General features: G+C 45.6%; 2 protein-coding genes across 2 annotated transcripts in view; both read right to left on the bottom strand.

Moving 5' to 3' along the window:
* Window positions 1–209: 209 nt before the first annotated feature.
* Window positions 210–6,904, bottom strand: LOC105999375 (cytochrome P450 26C1). Its single transcript, XM_013034362.1, has 6 exons — window positions 6,701–6,904; window positions 6,007–6,231; window positions 5,335–5,610; window positions 4,017–4,172; window positions 2,458–2,775; window positions 210–587 (listed from the first exon to the last, which is right to left on the bottom strand). The coding sequence occupies exons 1-6, from the start codon at window positions 6,902–6,904 to the stop codon at window positions 210–212; spliced, it is 1,557 nt and encodes a 518-aa protein (XP_012889816.1).
* A 1,387-nt stretch (window positions 6,905–8,291) lies between these two features.
* Window positions 8,292–18,731, bottom strand: part of Exoc6 (exocyst complex component 6) — a 94,893-nt gene continuing 84,453 nt past the window's right edge. The window contains exons 18-19 of the mRNA XM_013034323.1: window positions 10,758–10,870; window positions 8,292–9,460 (exon numbers count right to left, since the gene is read on the bottom strand). Of these exons, the coding sequence (XP_012889777.1) occupies window positions 9,328–9,460; window positions 10,758–10,870 (246 nt within the window). The 3' untranslated portion in view covers window positions 8,292–9,327. The remainder of the gene's footprint in view (window positions 9,461–10,757; window positions 10,871–18,731) is intronic.

The raw sequence follows: 18,731 nt of genomic DNA, 5'->3' as shown, positions 1-18,731 counted from the left end.
AACCTACCACCTTCATTCTGCAAGGTGCAGAGAGCAAGAAACACCTTCTCCCTGGCGAGACTGTCCTCCCGCAAGGTGACTGCGGCGCCCGCTCCTCCTCCCAGTCCCTGGCAGAGCGGCATCCCGTGAAAAGTTTGTGGAACTAGGGAACTAGGTGAACCAGTAAGCACACTGCAAGGCCCCAGGAGTCGGAGTCGCAACGCTGCAGGTCAGAGATGCGGCCCATCCCCCGCGGCCGATGTTGCAAGCGGACGGAAAAACAGTCGTAGTCCGTCCACTGGGTGCACGATGGGCACGGTCTGCATGGCGGGGAAGGAGGGCGTCGCCAGTTCCCAGCGCGCAGTGCGCACCAGCTCCACTGCTAGCAGCTGGAGCACAGCCTGCGCCAACTCCTGGCCCAGGCAGCTGCGCACACCGCCGCCGAACGGGATGTAATGGAAGCGGCCAGGGGAGCCGGGTGCATCTTCACTCCGAGCGCCAAAGCGCTCCGGGTCGAAGCCCTCCGGAGGGCTCCGGTACACTGCGGCCGTCTCGTGGGTGTCTCGGATGCTATACATCACGCTCCAGCCTTTGGGAATCTGGTAGCCCTACGAGGAAGTGAGGGGACCACCCTGACCACAATGCACCTGGAAATGGCCTGAACCCATCCACTCTATCCCAGATGCGCCAAATAGGTTTTGGGAAAACCAATGGGAAGCGGATTCATCAGGAAGCCAACCCCCTTCACTGGTGAGCTATAAGACCTTGGACATATTCTCTCTCTCTCCCTCTCCCTCCCCACCTCTATCTCTTGCTCTCTCCCCTACATTTCTTAATGGGTAGAGCCTGAATAAAATTGCCTGCTTTGTTGGGAGGATTTGGAACAGGTCTGGAGCCTACTGGGAACCAGCAAACGGAACTAGTGTTTATTTCCCCGTGTCTTTATCCGTCCCTTTTCTGGTGATATTAGATCTATATTCCAGCCCCGCATCTGCCAGCTGCCCTGAGGAACAACGCAAATGACAAGGACAGCCCCCCACCTCTGATTAGTAATTCCCGGTCCTTGTCACCCACCCCTGAACAGTATGTTCACATCAGCCATCCTTTAAGAAGACGCGCATACGTAACCCGGAATCCTTAATACACTGTAAGACAACTTTGCAATTCCCTTTCCACCCCCATCAACCTCCATTCTGTGGTTTTTTTCTTCTTCTTTGTTTCCCTGTGCTGGGAATGGAAAACACAGTGAGATCCCCAGCAAGTGCTCTAACATTAAGTCACATCCCTATTCTCCGCCCCTTCCGACTTGTGATATTTTCCATTCTCTGGGCTTCTCTTGCTCTCATCTCCAGGTTTCTGGTTCCCCAAGCCTGTTCCATGTGCCTGGGATGGAATGTCAGAACTGCTGAGAGGTTTTCACTAGAGAGAAAGGACATCTTGGAGTCACCCCAGGAACAGCTCTGTTCTCTCTAATCCCTCATTTTCCCATTGGAAAGTGCCTATGATCACCCCCTCTCTGTCCCCTCTCTATCTTCCCCCTGACCTTCCCTGGTCCTGTGCTCTCCCCAACTTCCCTGAGGCAAGTAAAGAATAAAATATGATTTCCAAGTTTCACACACCTGGGGGGGGGACGGCTCTCTTCCCTCCACTTGAGAGGAAGTTATGGGTCCTAGTGCCCTCCCTCTGCATGGAGCCCCCCATGGGGCAGAATCCACTCTTTGGGGTTGGAGGATTGAACCCAGGGCCTTTCACACTCTAAGCAAACACTACCACTGAGCTGTACCTCTAGACCCAGGGTGCTCACTCCGCCAGGGGCCCACCTAGCCCCTGGGCTTTGTGTTCTCAGGCTGGGGTGATAGGCCTAGGCACTAATTCCCAAATGCTGCCACTTCACCACACAGCCCAGGAATATCACTGGAATATCAGAGCTGGAAAGGAACAAGCCAGCTTCCTTCCAGAGAATAAGTAAACTGAGGACCAGACTGAATGGAGTGCAGCCCAGACCTTAACCTTGCTCAGCCCAGCACAGCCTGAGAACATTGCGATTAAATTCCCAAGCGCTTCTGGGAATGCAGCCTAAGCCTGGGCCCAGGACTGGTATCACTGGTTATTAGATCCAGCGAGGGAGCCAGGGGAGAGGGGCGTCACCTTTGATCCCATCTACACTCCCTGGCTAGTAGGGAGTGCAGCGCAGAGAACAATATGGTTGCTTACTTTTTTTTTTTTAATTCTAACACTCCTGAGTGGACCTGGATCACTGATAGAAGCTGACACACAAAATTCCTAATCTTGCCTAATCTAGCGACAAGCTATTTACCTTTCTTCCTGGAGAGGGTATAGTAGGGTAGAAGTAGGGTTCGTCCCATTTTACAGGTGGGAAAACCGAGACCCCGGGAGAGAGAGGGATCTTGTCTGTTGCTCCTCTCCCCACCCTCCTCTGACCCCGCGGGTGGCGGGGAGGGCGCGCAGCACACTTACGTCTAGCTCGAAGGTGCGCAGTGCGGTTCGGTAACCCCCGGACACCGGCGGCAGGAGGCGCAGCACCTCCTTCACCACGCAGTTCACATAGTGCAGGCGGCCCAGCAGCGCCAGGCTGAGGTCGGGCTCACAGCCACAGTGGGGCCGGAGCCCCGCGGCTCCGGGCGCGCAATAGCACGCGCGCCCCAGCCCCTGCGCCACCAGCTCCTGCTGGATCTTGGTGATGGCTGCCGGATGCTGCAGCAGCAGCAGGATGAGCGACGTACTGGCGCTGGCCGTGGTGAAGAAAGCCGCGAAGAGGAGCTCCACAGCCGACTCCTGTAAGACAGACGGGCCGGAAGACGTTGAATCCCTAGTTTAGTCCCTCCGGGGAGGCATCCAAACTTTCCAGCCTTGAAGTGCTACTACCGCAGCGGCTCTGTGCACTGCTCGGTCTTGACACGGATACAAATCCAAACCTGCCACTTGAGAAAGTCATGCAGCACAGCCCAGTCCATCCATCTGCCTTGAGATCTTTAGTAACTCCCTGGATTCTCACGTGAACGCTGTGCGGCGGCGCAGTGATGGCTCTTGGGTTTTGTTTGTTTTTACAGGGGTGGAACCTGAGGTGCTCACGTTGTGGGTAGTCAAACCCCTGACCAGACTGTCACCACTAGGATTATGGTGGAGCAAAGGCACCCACAGCCAGCAATGTCGTCTTCTTCTGGCTTACTGGATTGGTCCAAGTGTATCACTAAACAATCTGCTTTATCCAAGAAGGGACATCCCCCAGCCTCCGTCTTCAGGCTGCCTCTGCCCTCCTGCATCCACTGTCATGCTGGACAGCACCAGTGTGTGTATTTATAGAGGATTCTGTGATTCTAGGGTGAATGTGTGCCTTCCCCTCTCCTACCTTAAGGCTGGAGGCATTATCCCAACCCAGAATCTGGCACTTGATTAACTACTTGATAGTATCTTGCAATGAATACTGACCTGGTTGGAGGTTAACTCCTGGACCTGCCTTGGATAAAACAGGGAGCTGAGATGGAATCCCCGGGACCCCAACATTCCGCAGCCAATCAGGCCTTCTTCCCAAGCTCTAGCTGCACTTGAAGAGGCCTGGCCTGAAGGGGGTGTTGTCAGTCCCCCCTAGATTAGTCAAGGCTGAGAGACCATTCTCTCTGACACTTCCCTTCACAGCCCCTAGGGCTGTTGTGGCCACCCGTCACGCCAAGATTCAGCCCATTGCTCCTTTTCTTCAGAACTCCTAATGCAATTGGAGGGTCAAAATGGAAATTTTCAGTCCCATTCTAAGAGAAGAAACTAAGGCTGAGCCCCACCCTCCAGGGCCAGGTGGTAGAAAGAAATCATGAGAGTTGTTTTCTGTGAGTGCTTTCCATTTGGAACACCCCCCCCCCACACTACTCCTTTCTGGATTCTAAGTACCAGGCAAGGCTACATTGGAACCCAGGTCTCCTCTTTGTTCTCATCCTGAGGAGTGCCCTTCTTTCACACTCTGAATGTGCAGCAGGGGTGGGGTGCCCTGGGAAGAGGAGAAGCAGCAGCTTCCCGCCACCTACCTGCAGCTCCTGCATAGACAGCTCCCGGCCCAGCTCCCTAGCTCTGTGAATGATCAGGCTGAGGGCATCGCCTGGCTCTGCTGCCTGGTCCTCACGCAGCTTCTCAGTGATGGCTTCCTCCAGGTGCTGATGTAACTGGTCTCTGGCCCTGATGCCCTGATGCCCAGGGAGAGAGGGCATGGGGAATAAGATCAGGGGCCAGGCAGGCTTGACCACCAACCTAGAAAACCTCAGGTCTATGCTGGCTCTGCCTAGATCCTGATGTGAGTCTTTTAGATTGGTCAGGAACGTGCCTACTGCCTGCAAACATCACTGTCTTGATCATTCACCAGTGCACTCCCAGCAAGATAGTGTCATCTGAGTGGGGAGCGGGCAGGGCACTGAGCCCTGTGGCAGAAACAGTCTGTTGTCCTTTCCACTGCCCTGGGTAGTAGGAGCTAGGGCTCAGAAGAAAGAGCAAACAGGAAAGCTCTGCTGGGAACACTATTGATTGCACTACGCATTCCTTTCTGTAAGGGCAGGGGCAAGAGGAATGGATGCCTCTCCAGCATTTAGGGAGCAAGCAATGCAAAAACATCCCTTCTTCCCAGGAGGAACAGAAATGAAACACTTGAGTTTTGTACCCCAAGTACTGGGTCCAAATTCTGTCTTTGCCCATACTCGGCTGTATGACCCTGGTTAAGTCATTCAACCTCACTGAGCCCGTTTCATGAGTGAAATGGGAGTGATAACACTTTACAGGCTGCAAGAATTAAATCAGAAAATGTATCCGAGGGGACAAGCACACAACATGACCCTCTATACATACCTAGTCTTTCTATCCAGGCACCTAAAACCAGAAAACTCACACAATGGGAAACCCCAGGGTGTTGGGAGAGGTAAAGAGGGATGCTGCTCTCAGCCCATTGTCCCCTCTGAAGCCTGAAGAGGTCTTGGATCCGGGTGGGCAGGGGCGGGGGAAATCAACCACCCTCTTCTGCTCAGCACCCTGTTTGGGGCTGTGACTGCGGCTCTGGTGCTTTCCCACTTGTTCTGCATCCATCAAGCATCTTGCAAGGCCTAGACTGGCTATATGCCTGCTGACCCAAACTCAGCAAGCTACGTTGGCTTGAACACGTCTCCCCCAAGAGAGGGTGTGTGGCTGGCCCCAGATACCACCGAATCTGTGCCTCCTGTGCCCATCAACCATCACCCAGGCCGTCTAGGGGTGAGATTCTGGAGACGGCCTGGGTGATGGGGTGCCACCCAGGGCATCCAGACTCTGCCTGGGATGTGCCCTCGCATCACGGAGCCCCAAGAATGGAGCTTAGGGCGGTACCTTGCGCAGGCCGCTGAAGGGCACGTCCAAGGGTAGTGAGAAGAGGTTCTCCACCAGCTGCTCGAAGGTCCGGGCGAGCTCTGCGCACCGCGCCTCGTCCAGCCGCAGACCCAGGAGGATGCGCGCGGCCATGCGGAAGGTGAGCGCCTTGGCTGCCTCGTACACCGCGACGGGTCCGGGCGCGGCGCACCAGGCGCGCACCTCACCCCGCAGCGCCCCCTGCAGGCGCGGCACGTAGCGCTCCAGCGCCGTGCGGCTGAACACGCGCGCCAGGACCTGGAACCAGCACGAGGATCCGAGCTGGGGGCAGGCTGGCCTCCTTGGCGCCGTGATTCCGGAGCAGGCCGGCCAAGACTGCTCTCTTCCTCTTCTAAGCAGCTCCGACCTCAACTTGTTCCCTCTAGTTTTGCTTTGTCCAGGGAAGCTTTGGGGGGAAGCCCCACCCCAAACCCATGCAGGGACCTATGCTTCCTCCACCATGTCTTCACTCAACATTCTCTACAATTACGGAAGATCCTGCCCGGACTTTATTGATCAAAACCAGAGAGGTTAAGAGACTGGCCTAAGGCTATTTGATTGGGCAGCGGGGATCTCTATCGAGTTCTCAGTGTACCCCAACTCCCGGCCCAGGCCCGACCCCTGTCAGGTGCGTTTCTCAGGCTTTCTGCTCACCTGGCGCCGCCGTCGGTGCGGCTCACCGACCGCTCCTAGCAGCGTATGCGAGCCCAGAAGGATGTGGGTGCTCTGCGGCCACTGGCTGCGCACCAGGCGGTGCTCGCCCAGCAGGATGGTGCGCACGTTCTCCGCGCCGCTCACCCTGACCACCGGCCTGCCCAGCAGGTGCGTCTTGAATACTGGCCCATAACGTTCGCGGCGGGAACTGTGGAAGCGAGAGCCCTGCCGGGCAAGGGGAAGACAGGTTTGGAGAACGAGGCCCTCAGGGGCTCTGAAGCCTAGATTGGCTGGTTGTTTTTTTTTTTTTTGTCTGTTTTCCAAAACAAGGTCCCAAATGGGCCTCATTGGTACCCTAGGGAATGCAAGAACTCCTATACCCAGAGTAAGTTGAGGACTTGGAGATTCAGAATGCATGCCCCAGGGCTTGACACGTCCCTGGCTCCTGGCTATGCTGGCTGAACGTAGTGATCTCTTCCTAAAGCCTCTTTCATCTCCAAGTCCTTTGGGAAAAGTTTAAGTTGCTTTGGGGAAACCTTTTGGTGTGGAGAGTAGCTAGGCAAAGGAGCGAGCTGTGAGTAGTATTCCCTTATCTGGGGCGCTGGAAAGGTCTGGTTAGGAACCCCAGGACCATTGGGAGTGATGGAGGTCAAGTGGAAGCCTTGTGGGAAAAGGAGACTTACAATCTGCTCACCTGAACCAACCAGTGCAGCGTCTCCCCGAAGAAAGGCCAGCCCATGGAGCCCTTGGGCAGAGGCAGGGCGGAGGCCGAGTCCCGGCTCAGAGTCCAGCGGAGGGTCCAGAGGTACTGGGCCAAGCTGAGCAGCAGGCCGGTGCACAGGAGAGCCGTGCCCACCGCCCCCAGCACCGACAGGCAGCTCAGTCCCCAGGGAACCATGACCAGACTGGGGGGGGGGGATGATGGAGGGAAGGACACAAGAAACAGGGTTCAGAGAGGGCGCAGAGCTCACCTGTTCCGTCAGCAAAGGGCCCAGGCTTCCCAAGAGTAAGAGCGGGCAAGCTCTCTGCTCGACAGATACATTGTCAGTGGAAGGCTGCAGTGACCCTTTAGGGAACAAGCCTTCCTCGTGGCGGGCTCGCTCAGGACCTTTTCCCTGCCCAAATATCCCCTTCCTTCTCCCAGGACCCCAGACGGCCAAGGGTAGAAGCAGCTAGCCAGGGCAAAGAGAGAAGCAACTCACCGGTGTGGTGGTGTCAACCCGAGCAGCGATCCCCAGGGCTGCAGACCCTGCCCCACCTCCTTCGGGCCTCTCCGCCTGCCCCGGACACGATTATATAGGTATGGGCTCCCTCCCTGCGGACGGATCCGCTTCACACTCGGTGACGCGCTTATGCATATTTAAAGCGCCGGGGACGAGCAACGAGTGGGGTGGGCAGCTCACTGAGGGGGTCGAAGCTGGGCGTGGCAGCTCAGCCCCAAGCCAAGCTCGAAAGCTGTGCACGCTCCCGCTAACTGGGATTTTGCGCCCTGAACTTCCCGACTCCACCAAGGCCCCCCCCCCCGGCTGCTGGCTGGCCCCGGCTCTCGGGGATCCCCACGCCTTAAGTTTCCCTCCTCTTGGCCACTCCAAGATGAAAGGGCTGGCGTTGCTCTGCTCTCCTTTGCTCTTCTCCAGCTCCTGATCTGCCACTGCAGAGTTCCTTCAGGAAACCGTACTTTCGTTCGTTGCTGCCAAAGCTTTGCAAAGACTCCAAAGACAAGCCAAAGCAGCAGACATCTCCCATACCCTTGAGCCACCATTCCGGACTCAAGAACGAAATTCTCCTCCTTTCCCCTCTCCCTTTCTCCCAGTCAGACAGGCTTTGTCCCTTCGGAGGACTCCAAATGCCTCAGCTCTGAGCACCCTCCTTCCCTAACGTGTGACCTGGGCCCAGAGCTGTGTGAGAGGGTGCTGGAAGAAGCTGGGTGGTGGAGTGTGTGGATTCTCAGTAGAGAAGAGACACCCGGGTCTGCTCCAGGCCGTGGGAGGCAGCCCCAGACCCCCTGGGCTGGGAAGGGCAACGAGGGTCAGGCACATTCCTCCGCTTTTAAAGACAGAGCTGAGTGACAGGGGTCCTCTCCGTCCTGATTGTGTCAGATGGGTTACCATATTTTTTTTTGAGAAATAGTGTTTTTTTTAAATGCAACACCTTTTAAGAGATGAGCTAGTCAAGAGAACAAATGTTTTTTGTTTTGATGTCATTCCCATCTAATAATTAGGGTATTAAAAACATCTTTCCTGGAGGAAGAAGTTTTAAATGAGAAGCTCTGATTGCACACAATACAGTTTTCAACAACTTCCTCAACCTTTTAATATTTCATCCTGAAACCAGGAGAAGTAAACATAGTTCTTTACACTTATTTTACAGAATCAGGTACAGTCTTACAGGTATAAATCTGAAAAATGCAAAGTGGGTGTTCAGCATAAATACAACGCAGAGAAATAAGGGTCAGATTTACACAGGCATTTGGATCATGGTGACTCATACATAGGAAAATGTACATTCCAGAATTTAGCTAAATTTTTCTGTTTCCACAGAGAGGATATAGCTTTGTGGTGTGTCCTTTGACTGGACTGTGGTGGCGACTCGCTGCATAGGAGAACATGCCACCTGCCGTAGACAAGCTGCCCCTGAAGTGGTAAGCCTCCTTTAACCTGAACAAAACTCAGCCAGAGTGAGGTGGGTACAAGCAAGACATAGAAATTGTAACTAGTAAACACAACATTACATCTTTAGAAAATCCAAAACATTTTCTTCATATTCTGAAAGGCTAAATTAAACCACCCAAGTAAAACAAATAATTCACATCCTTACTAAGTTTGATGCTAGTAAGCTTTAAATTTTTACATATTTCCTGCTCAGAATCAGCAGAATAAAAACTTTATTTAAATCACACTGAGGCGAAAACAAAAAGCTGTTAAGTCCAAAAATGACAGTGAAATACTCTCACATCAGACATGATTGCATTCCAAAACCGTACACTGAAGCTCATTCAAGTTTAAATAGAAAAAAATACTTATAAGTAGAGGCATAAGTTTTTCCTCTAATATATTTGCAACCAGTTTCATATACAATTTTATTTATATATTACAGCTCTGCCTTTTTTCCTAAAATTGAAAAACTGTCATGTTTTCCATATATAAAATAGCACTTAATTATTTAAAAATCCATACAAATGGTATTTGTTATTTCTTGTTTAAGACCTCCACAGTGGATTTTTCTCTACTGTACTTTTGAATTCTGTATTGTAAGCCGTGCTTGTTAGGAGCTGAGGCTCAGTCATGGATCTGCTTTCCCTGAGTGCCAGCCATGTGAAGTCTATGTATGCTGAGACATGCCGTTCACCAAACTTCTCAGCTGTTTCACCACTGTCTCTATCAGCTTCTGTTTGTCACGATCATTCTTCCTGAACTGAGCAAATATATTGTTCTTTTTGTTAGTATCCTTCATCCTAGAAACACATGTAAACAAAGAAGCTTAGATAGAAATTAAACACTGTGCTGTCACAAGTAAAACACACCACTTGGCATATTCTGATTATTGTACAATGATCCTAGGCCTGACAAATATTCTTCAAAAAACTGGTACTAGGCAGGTTGCCGATGGCTCACACCTATCATCCTAGCGATGCAGGAAGCTAAGACCTGGAGGATCAAGGTTCAAAGTCATCCCAGAAAAGTTGTAGAGTCACTATCTCCAATTAACCATTGTAAGCAAAAAAGCCAAAGCCCTGAGTCCAATCTCTAGTACCAACACACACCCACACAAATAGATACTAATAAAATTGCAGCTATAGAAATGACACAAAATTATCACCTTTGTCTTATACTTTCTCCATTAAGTGTGATGGTTTTGCACATTAGTATGTAACTAAAAAATGTTAGGTTCTAAATATCATACTGTTTTCTTTATTACTCCGTAAGCTATGCTAAAATACCCTATTTGGTCTCCATTAATCACATTTATAGCAAAACCAGGTAAAAGGAGAAAACAGCAACAGAAAATTCAAAGTCATCTTTTTGTCTCAGAGGTGCTTTGTGACATTAAAAATATTATATTTCTCTTAAACAGTTCCTGATGTTCTTTCCAATCAAACACACACAGCTCTTTTGAAATCTGGGGAAATAACAATTTTAATTTACAAGCTGAAAGTCTTAATTGTAATACTTAAAATGAAACATGACTGATTGAAGACAATGTGTACCACAGATGGAGAGGAAAAAGCAACACCTCAGTCTGTGTTTAGCTGGACAAGATGCTCCAGGAAATCTGCTAGGTGTTTTTACAATGTTATTTTTTAAACTCACATTATTCTATTTTCAAAGAGTCCAGGAGATATGGTGGCAAATACGCCAAACCCTGACCATATTTTACAAGATATGTTTTCTCTTATTTTTTGAAGTATCTCTGTATCTATCTCCAGTTAACTTTTCCTTTTTGCATTTTCTTCAAAACTCCCAGGGCCTGGCACTGCATAGTCAAGCACTCTACCACTGAAGTACATCCATAACCCTCCAGTGAACATATCAGGAAGGCCAATTACGCTTGCAAAATTCAGGCTACAATACCAACCAACCAACAAACAAAAACATACCATCATCCACAAGTCCCTTTTGGTTATTAAAATGGAATTTGCTTTTGAAGTCCATCTAAATCTTTCTCTTTGTAGAAATTTCTAATTCTTCATCTTGTGGCTAAATCAAAACTTGCCAAAATGTTATTTTAAAAAGTTTTCAGAATATACTTACTTCTCCAAAAGAATAAGGGCTGTGTTTGGATTCACACGAAGGTACTTAGAAGCTGGCTGCCCATAATCAGCTAGGTAAGTAGACCAATCCCAGACCATAAACAAGTCCAGGAGCTGAGGAAGATGAGAAAAATGTTGCATAAACTTTGATCACTCATAGATAAATGAAGTACTGCTGTTCTTGGGCCATTTTAATATGACTTGTTTCTTAAGATGAACCAGAATAAGGAAATCCACTTTCAACACTTCACTAGCTGTACTTTATAACCCAAATGTATGTTTCACTATGAAATTACTAAGATTGCCAGAGCTGCTTTTCTAATAACTTTATGGCATTTTCATATGATAAATGTATAAAAATGTATAATGAACATGCTTTATATATTATGCTAATTACATGAACACTTGTACCAATCTTTGAGATTTTATCTTTATTAACTGCTCAGTCAGTACTCAAATGTATTAATAAGGGCTCATACTACTGTATAAAGAACTGTAAACCTTTTTTCTTAGAGGTATGTGTCTCTTTCAAAGAGGCTGTTTGTACCCAGATTTTCCTAATGTAATTTAACTCCAAAACTCAGATAATCTCAATTAAGGGCATTAAACAACCTCTGTTAGATTCTCCCTGGTGATAGATCCTCACACTACTGTTCAGAAAGGAGGGCTTCAGAATTCAGCCTGTTAACTCTAAGCAATCATTTTGTATAAACAACAACCAAAAAGAAGCCCTCTTGTTTTCAGTACAGTCTTAAAATTGACTAAACTCCAGGGAGAATCATTGTCAATATAGAAGTAATCTTTTAAAAGCAATAGCACGACGAACCAAAGCACCAAACTCCTTCTCCAACTTTAAAACCCTAATCCCCTTTAAGCCATTTAAAACCAACTTCCTATCCCCATCTGAATTGTTTCAGAAAGCTAAATGCTTTACTTACTACTTCCTTTAGTTTTTTTTTTAAACTACTTTATAAGCAAGGGGTCTACTTTTTTTGTGTGTGATCAAATGAAGGAAGCATTTGCATTTACTTAGAGGATACATAAGCCAACCAACTGACATTGAGAAATAAAGCATGTAGGAGGATTAAAGCCACCTAAAGAAATGTTAGAGCCAGGCGCACCGGTGGCTCATGCCTGTAATCCTAGCTACTCAGGAGGCTGAGATCTGAGGATCACAGTTCAAAGCCAGCCTGGGCAGTAAAGTCTGTGAGATTCTTATCTCCAATAAAGCACTAGAAAACCAGAAGTGGCGCTGTGGCTCAAGTAGTAGAGCGCTCGCCTTGAGCCGAAGAGCAAAAGGACAGCGCCAAAGCCCAGAGTTCAAGCCCCACGACTAACAAAAAAAAAAAACAAAAAAAAAAGAAAAGAAAGAAATGTTAGAAGAGACACCCCGCTTTCCCTGAAGAAGGTAGGGGACTTTTTGACTCTCTTTCATATCCAATTCACAACTATTAATAGACTGCTGCAAAGGAGGAAAGTGCCATAATGAAACAGTAACTATGAACAACTGTACTATTCAGATAAGATGACATTCTAGGCCATACCAAAAGTTGAAACACTAGCACACACTAGGCACTGTAAAGGATCTGCCTGAAAACGCAAAGGAAATTTACTGTAATTCTTTTTGTTTATCAACAAGTACATTTTCCTCTCCTTTCAAAAGGAGAGGGTTACCTTCACACACTCAGAGAATTTCATTGATGTAACTTCTCTGGACAATGACTCTGCAGTATGTTTAAGAACCTTATAAAATGGCTATTCATTTTGGCTCAGTAACATTTATAGAAAGAGAGTTCAGAAAACAATAATAAAGATAGGCAAAAACTTATGCACAAAGAAAGTAATTTCAAACATGTTATTTGGTTGCCAAGGATTGAAAGCAGCCTAAATCTCAATATTAAAGAGGCAGGTTAAAATAGTGAAGTATACCTGCTTGATGAATATCCACTACTTACTAACATCAATGTTTGTGAAGAATTTTTAAATTACTTGGGAAGATGAGTATGATAAATGTTGTTACTTAATTACAGAAAAACCCATCGAAAAAGACTGGAAGAAAATACAAAAAGAATGGTAGCTATTTGTAGGGTAGGATTATGAGTAACTTATTGTCTCTGTTCTCATAAAGCTCTCCAATAGACATGTGGTTAACACTACAGTTAAAACATCACTGATATGTCTGTATGTCAAAATAAATTTCAGTAATAAACAGCCCTCTGACAGTGGTCAGTAAAAATGAATCCTCATTTTGAAGGATTCCTTTTTCAGTAAATGTGCACAAAGTCAGCAGAAAGTCACCGCTTAATATACTGGCTTTCTTTCCAAATGGCAATAACAATGCGACCTTAGGGAGATGAAGAGGAAGAAGTATGGCTCCTTTTTTTCTTAGGCTCTCCTATCCCCAGGTGGGAAAGGAGTCTATGTAATGAATTAAAACCACACACCAGGGCTAGGAAGGTGGCTCAGTGGCAGAGTGCTTTCCTAGCATGCATGAGGCCCTGGGTTCCGTTCTTCAGCATCACATAAGCAGAAAAGGTTTGGCTCAAATGGTAAAGTGCTAGCCTTGAGCTGAAGAGCTGAGGGTCAGTGCCCATACCAAGAGTTCAGGCCCCACAACTAACAACAAAAAAAAAGAAACAAACAAAAAAACTCACACACCAACTCCAACTGTAAATAAAGAATTGGTTCCTCTACATGCATGCATACATGGGCATATACACACAACCCAGACATTCCTAAACAATTTTCACATATGATCAAACGCCATATGCAAATTTCTCATAGGCTTAGTAATCACAAAATTTGACCTACCTGACCACAGAGACAAATCTAATCTACATGCTTTCACATTTACATTAATAATGTATGAAAATATACATCATGCATAGTTGTTCTGTAGCTGGGGATCTGCACATTAAAGACAAAGGAATACTGTGTCAATGTGGAGAAAAGGGCCAAGGATCAAGATAAAGTTCAGTGGTTCTTCAGTCGTTCTTTAGACTGCCCATCTACAGTGTGCTGGATGCTCTGCTGGGCACCAGAGATACAATATTGAGAGCACATAGCTTTCAATAAGTATGTCATCATATGGTTACGTATTCTAAAAGCAAGTAATATTTTGATAATATGAAGAGCTAATTTAAAAAAAAAAACTATTCACTCAAAATTTATCATTTAGTGTAGAATAAGGCAGAAACACTGATTGATTGCTCATTACTCGAAGCCTTTGAGGCTTCATGTTCCCACCTATGTATAAGGATTTTTCCAATTCCATTAGAATAAGGAGGAAAAACTTCAGAAAGCTGTTAGGAAAACTCAAAATGTGTTCAGCATAGTAAGGCCACTAAGTAGATATTGAAGAAATATCTGATGATACCAGATCACTATTCCAGGTTTAGAGAAGCTTTGTTCTAAACTTCATGCTTACAAAAAATTAGCACAGGGCTGGGAAGGTGGCTCAGTGGTAGAGCGCTTGCCTTGCATGCCTGAGACCCTGGGTTTGATTCCTCAGTACCACATAAGCAAAAAGAAAAAAGCCGGAAGTGGCGCTGTCACTCAAGTGGTAGAGCATTAGCCTTGAGCTGAAGAGCTGAGGGACAGCGCAGCGCCCAGGCCCAGAGTTCAGGCCCCATAATCGGACCCCCCCCCAAAAAAAATTAGCACACTGCAGACTACTTTGGCTTATGCTGATAGTTCACTGAAAAATGCCAATGATGGCTTGCAAGCAAACTGTAGCAACCAAATACAATAATCTCTCCCAGGCTTATCCTGAGGGATTGATAGAGACCCAAGATTCTCTCATGGTATTATATAGTACTAGGTCTCATAACTGAGTAAAATGAGTTTCTACAGAAAACACTATTATTTCTGAATGGTTTACCAATACCCTTCAGTTATAACAATTACCAGGTCCTTTTTTTTTTTTGGTGCTGATCCTGGGGCTTATATTCAGGGACTGGGTGCTGTCCCTAAACTTTTTTTGCCTAAGATTAGTACTCTACTATTTGAGTCACAGCACCATGAGTCTCACAGATTTTCCTGCTTAAGATGGCTCAGATTCTCAGTCTTCTGAGTAGTTAGGATTATAGGCATGAGCCATGGGCACCTGGTAACATCTTCATTTTTAAAACTAATGGACTGCTGGGTGTCAGTGGCTCAGGCCTTTAATCCTAGCTATCCAGGAGGCTGAGGCTGAGATCTGCAGACTGAGGTTTAGGCAGGAACCTCTGGATACAGCCCAGGCAGGAAAGTCTGTGAGACTCTTTCCTCCATTTACCTACCAAAAAGCTTGAAATTAAGCTGTGTGGCTCAAAGTGCTATAGTACTAGCTTTGAGCACAAAAGCTCAAGGACAGTGCCCAGGTCCTGAGTTCATGCTCCAAACCAGCATTAAAAAAAAAAAAGGAACCCCCTCTGTACGGTATTTTCACAATAAAAATTTTTTTAAAAAGGAACAAAAAACATTAGAACCTCAATTGTATAAAACCTCATTTCCCTATTTCAAGTTCTACTTTCTTCAGATAGCACTATACAAATAATACATCTTATTAATCACACAAAATCTCTTCTAGTCTTGAAAATTAACAGTAAAACATGGTCTTACCAGGGGAATTTATTAGTTAAGATATATACCTGAAGTTCAAAGATGTGGATCAAACGTGAACACAAACAAAATTCTCCACAGATTATCCAAAAGCAATTTTACAGATACTTATTAAAGGATTAAGTTGAGCATAAGATAAAGAAAATTGGTATTAAGTTTTATAAATAGCTTATTTCCAATAGTCAAATAAAATAATTCCACTCTAAATCTATTTGGGAAGTAAGCAAAGTATGGATCGTATGAAAATGAATAGCAAAATAACATGCATCAGTTTTATCTCATTATGATTTATAAGATTATCTGAAATTTGTATCCTGTTTTTTTTCCCACTAAGGATTTAAAACTACCTTTCACAACTAATCTGAACACATCAGTGGATTTATGTCTATCTTTGTAAATGAGCTACAAGTTTCATTTCCTCAGTGTGCTCTGTGTGTTCAGCACACAAAAAGACCAGCTTAAGGAAAGAAATGATTGCATGGGTGGTCCATTTATGTGCTCAAAATAGCTGAAACATTCAGAATCATGGAGGAATTCGTAGTGTCATCTCACTGAGCTTGCTGACAGTTTCGAATCCTTCAGATGGGCTCCCAATCTACACCCATGGAACCTGGGTTCTCAGACCTGTTGAGATCACTGTGCAAATGACACAATGAGTGTAGGCAGACTTAAACTCATTCTATGGAACCCTTGAAGTGGCTTTTTGCCTTTGTAAAAATGAACTCAGAGTGCCAGGTCATTTTTTCCCTTGAATCTGGTTTAGCTTTCTTTGTTTTGGGTCTTTTGGATTTTGCTTTTGAAGCACCTCAGGGGCAGTGACCCAAGACAGAAGATAAATAAAGTTAAGCCAACCTCAAGAGAAAAGCAATTGGGGATACCAGGTTTGCTTTTGTAAATGTGAACAGTGACCTGGGGGCTCAGGGTCAACCTTAGTCCCCCAAGTTCCTTTTTCCAAACACAAAATCCACCTGGGACCTCGGGGTTGCTTTGCAGATTCCAAAAGTAAACCAGGAGATCATTTTTCCTTTGCTTCCAAAAAACGAAGCTGACACATGGGTTTCTAGAGTGCTTCTGAAACTTAAACAACAACACAATCCCTAAACCCAATACAGCTTTAAGGAAGAAATTCTTGTCTTTCAAATAAATCCTGAGTCATTAGCTACTGGGAATTCAAGACAAGGTCCTCCTAATTAACCACATTAGAAGAAAATAAAACCACTTTTTCTAACTAGATAGTAAAATGGAATGATGAACTCCACACGATTTTCAAAGTACTTGCCATTTCCACATGTGGAAAATTACATGCAGAACAGACGAGAATTTTAAGTAGCAGCCAGAGGAGTTTGGTTAAAAAAAAAAAACAAAACCATGTAGAAGCAAAATCATAGGAACCTCTCTTTCTTGCTTTCAGTTATTAATTGTCCCCAAGTTCCTTTCTGGCTCTCTGCTATTCCTTCACCCCAGTCTCCCCTCTGCAAATGTCCCATTAGCTAAATCTGTTTTCTGCCAATCCCTCCACTCTCACTCCATGAGGATGAAGGTGAGCTCTGTGCACACTGCGCAGGGAAACCTGTTTAAAAGTACTGCACATTCAAGTCACTTGACTGCAGGGACGTGGGTGCAGCAGAAGTGAACTAAGCTGCATGGTCCTAGATAACCACGAGGTAAGGTGTGAAATTTGGAGAAAAGACCATAATAGTAGGATTTACATAATGAGATTTATACACATTCATATTTTGCTTTAGTGAAAAAAGCTTAAGTCACTATTTTAGCTATCATGGCATACATATGTGTATGAATAGCTTAAATGGTTAGATTGGTTATTCAAATGAATTTCATCAAAATAATACAGTTAATAACCAAATGGGGCATATCATGATATTAAGAGTTTATTGCCCTACTCTTTCTATTCTTAGAAATAATTGCATTAACTTCTTTTTGAAATTACGGTGGTTATACCAATATTTTTTCTAATTTTAGATTTCTCACTACAACTATTATGTGTAAGATTTTACCTTATACTATTTTCTTATTATTTGGTAGCAATATCACAACTTTTCTGTATTTTACTCTTTTTTTTTTTTGGCCAGTTCTAGGGCTCTAACTCAGGGCCTGGGCACTGTCCCTGAGCTGCTGCTGCTTCTTTTTTTTTTTTTTTTGCCCAAGGCTAGCACTGAGCCACAATGCCACTTCTGGCTTTTTCTATGTCATACTAAGGGAACCAAATCCAGGGCTTCATGCATACTAGGCAAGCACTCTACTCTACTCTCTGGGGGTCAAGTATGCAGGAAAGGAAAAATGGAGAGGGTAGGTGAATGTGACTGTGATATATATGAAAAGAAAACAATGAAACCTGCTGGACTGCTGAAGGGAGAGGAGAATAAGGGAGAGAGATGGAGGGAGTGTGCTGATGGAGTCCACTGTATGCATCTATAGAAATGTCACAATGAGGCCAGGCGCTGGTGGCTCGTGCCTATAATCCTAGCTACTCAGGAGACTGAGGTATGAGGATCATTGTTCAAAGCCAGCCTGGGCAGGAAAGTCTGTGAGACTCTTATCTCCAATTAAACACCAGAAAACTGGAAGTGGAGCTGTAGCTCAAGTGGTAGAGCGCTTGCCTTGAGCTGAAGAACCAAGAGCTGAGGGACAGTGCCCAGGCCAGAATTCAAGTCCCACGACCAACCAAAAAAAAAAAGAAACGTCACAATGAAACTCCCTAAATAACTATGTATGCTAACACAAAATAAAAATGGGGGGAAATAACTTTAATGTAATTAAAATTACCCCACCATTTTAGCTATTTTAAAGATTTGAGATGTTCTGTATATTTTACTAAAGCACCTAAATCTAAATTTAAAGCCCTCCTCTCCAGACTCCATAATCCATTAGAATTCATTCCCAAATGGAACTCACATAATATAATACTTTGTAACTATTGTTTTTTCAGGTAGTATGTTTTTTAGTTTCACTATATTGTAATACACATACCTCATTCTTTTTGTTGCTGAACAGTAACCCATATACCAAATTGTGCTTATCCAACTATCATTTGATGAGCATTTTGATGTTTTTAGCTAATATGCGTAGTGCTGCTATAAATATTTGTGTATAAGATTTTCTGGTGGACATATTTTTACTTTTCTTGAGTATGTACATATACATTTATTTATATAAATGTATGTTCATGTGTGCATATGTGTGTATACATACATACACATACTTTGGAGCAGAATTTGCTACAACATTTTTTTTGGGGGGGGGTCCGGTCGTGGAGCCTGAACTCTGGGCCTGGGTGCTGTCCCTCAGCTCTTCAGCTCAAGGCTAGCGCTCTACCACTTGAGCCACAGCGCCACTTCCGGCTTTTTTCTTTTTG

This window comes from Dipodomys ordii, unplaced genomic scaffold, assembly GCF_000151885.1.
Source record: "Dipodomys ordii isolate 6190 unplaced genomic scaffold, Dord_2.0 Scaffold188, whole genome shotgun sequence".
In the NCBI taxonomy this organism is placed as follows: domain Eukaryota; kingdom Metazoa; phylum Chordata; class Mammalia; order Rodentia; family Heteromyidae; genus Dipodomys; species Dipodomys ordii.
The sequence above is the reverse complement of the archived record's forward strand: the minus strand, read 5'-3'. Positions and strand labels throughout refer to the sequence as shown.

Excerpts from the sequence above, each read along its gene's own strand:
- LOC105999375 (XM_013034362.1), bottom strand. The coding sequence starts at position 6,904 with ATGGTTCCCTGGGGACTGAGCTGCCTGTCGGTGCTGGGGGCGGTGGGC. Across the intron at positions 6,232-6,700 it reads CGCTGCACTGGTTGGTTCAG|GGCTCTCGCTTCCACAGTTC; the intron begins GTGAGCAGATTG and ends CTTGCCCGGCAG. Across the intron at positions 5,611-6,006 it reads CGCACCGACGGCGGCGCCAG|GTCCTGGCGCGCGTGTTCAG; the intron begins GTGAGCAGAAAG and ends TGCTGGTTCCAG.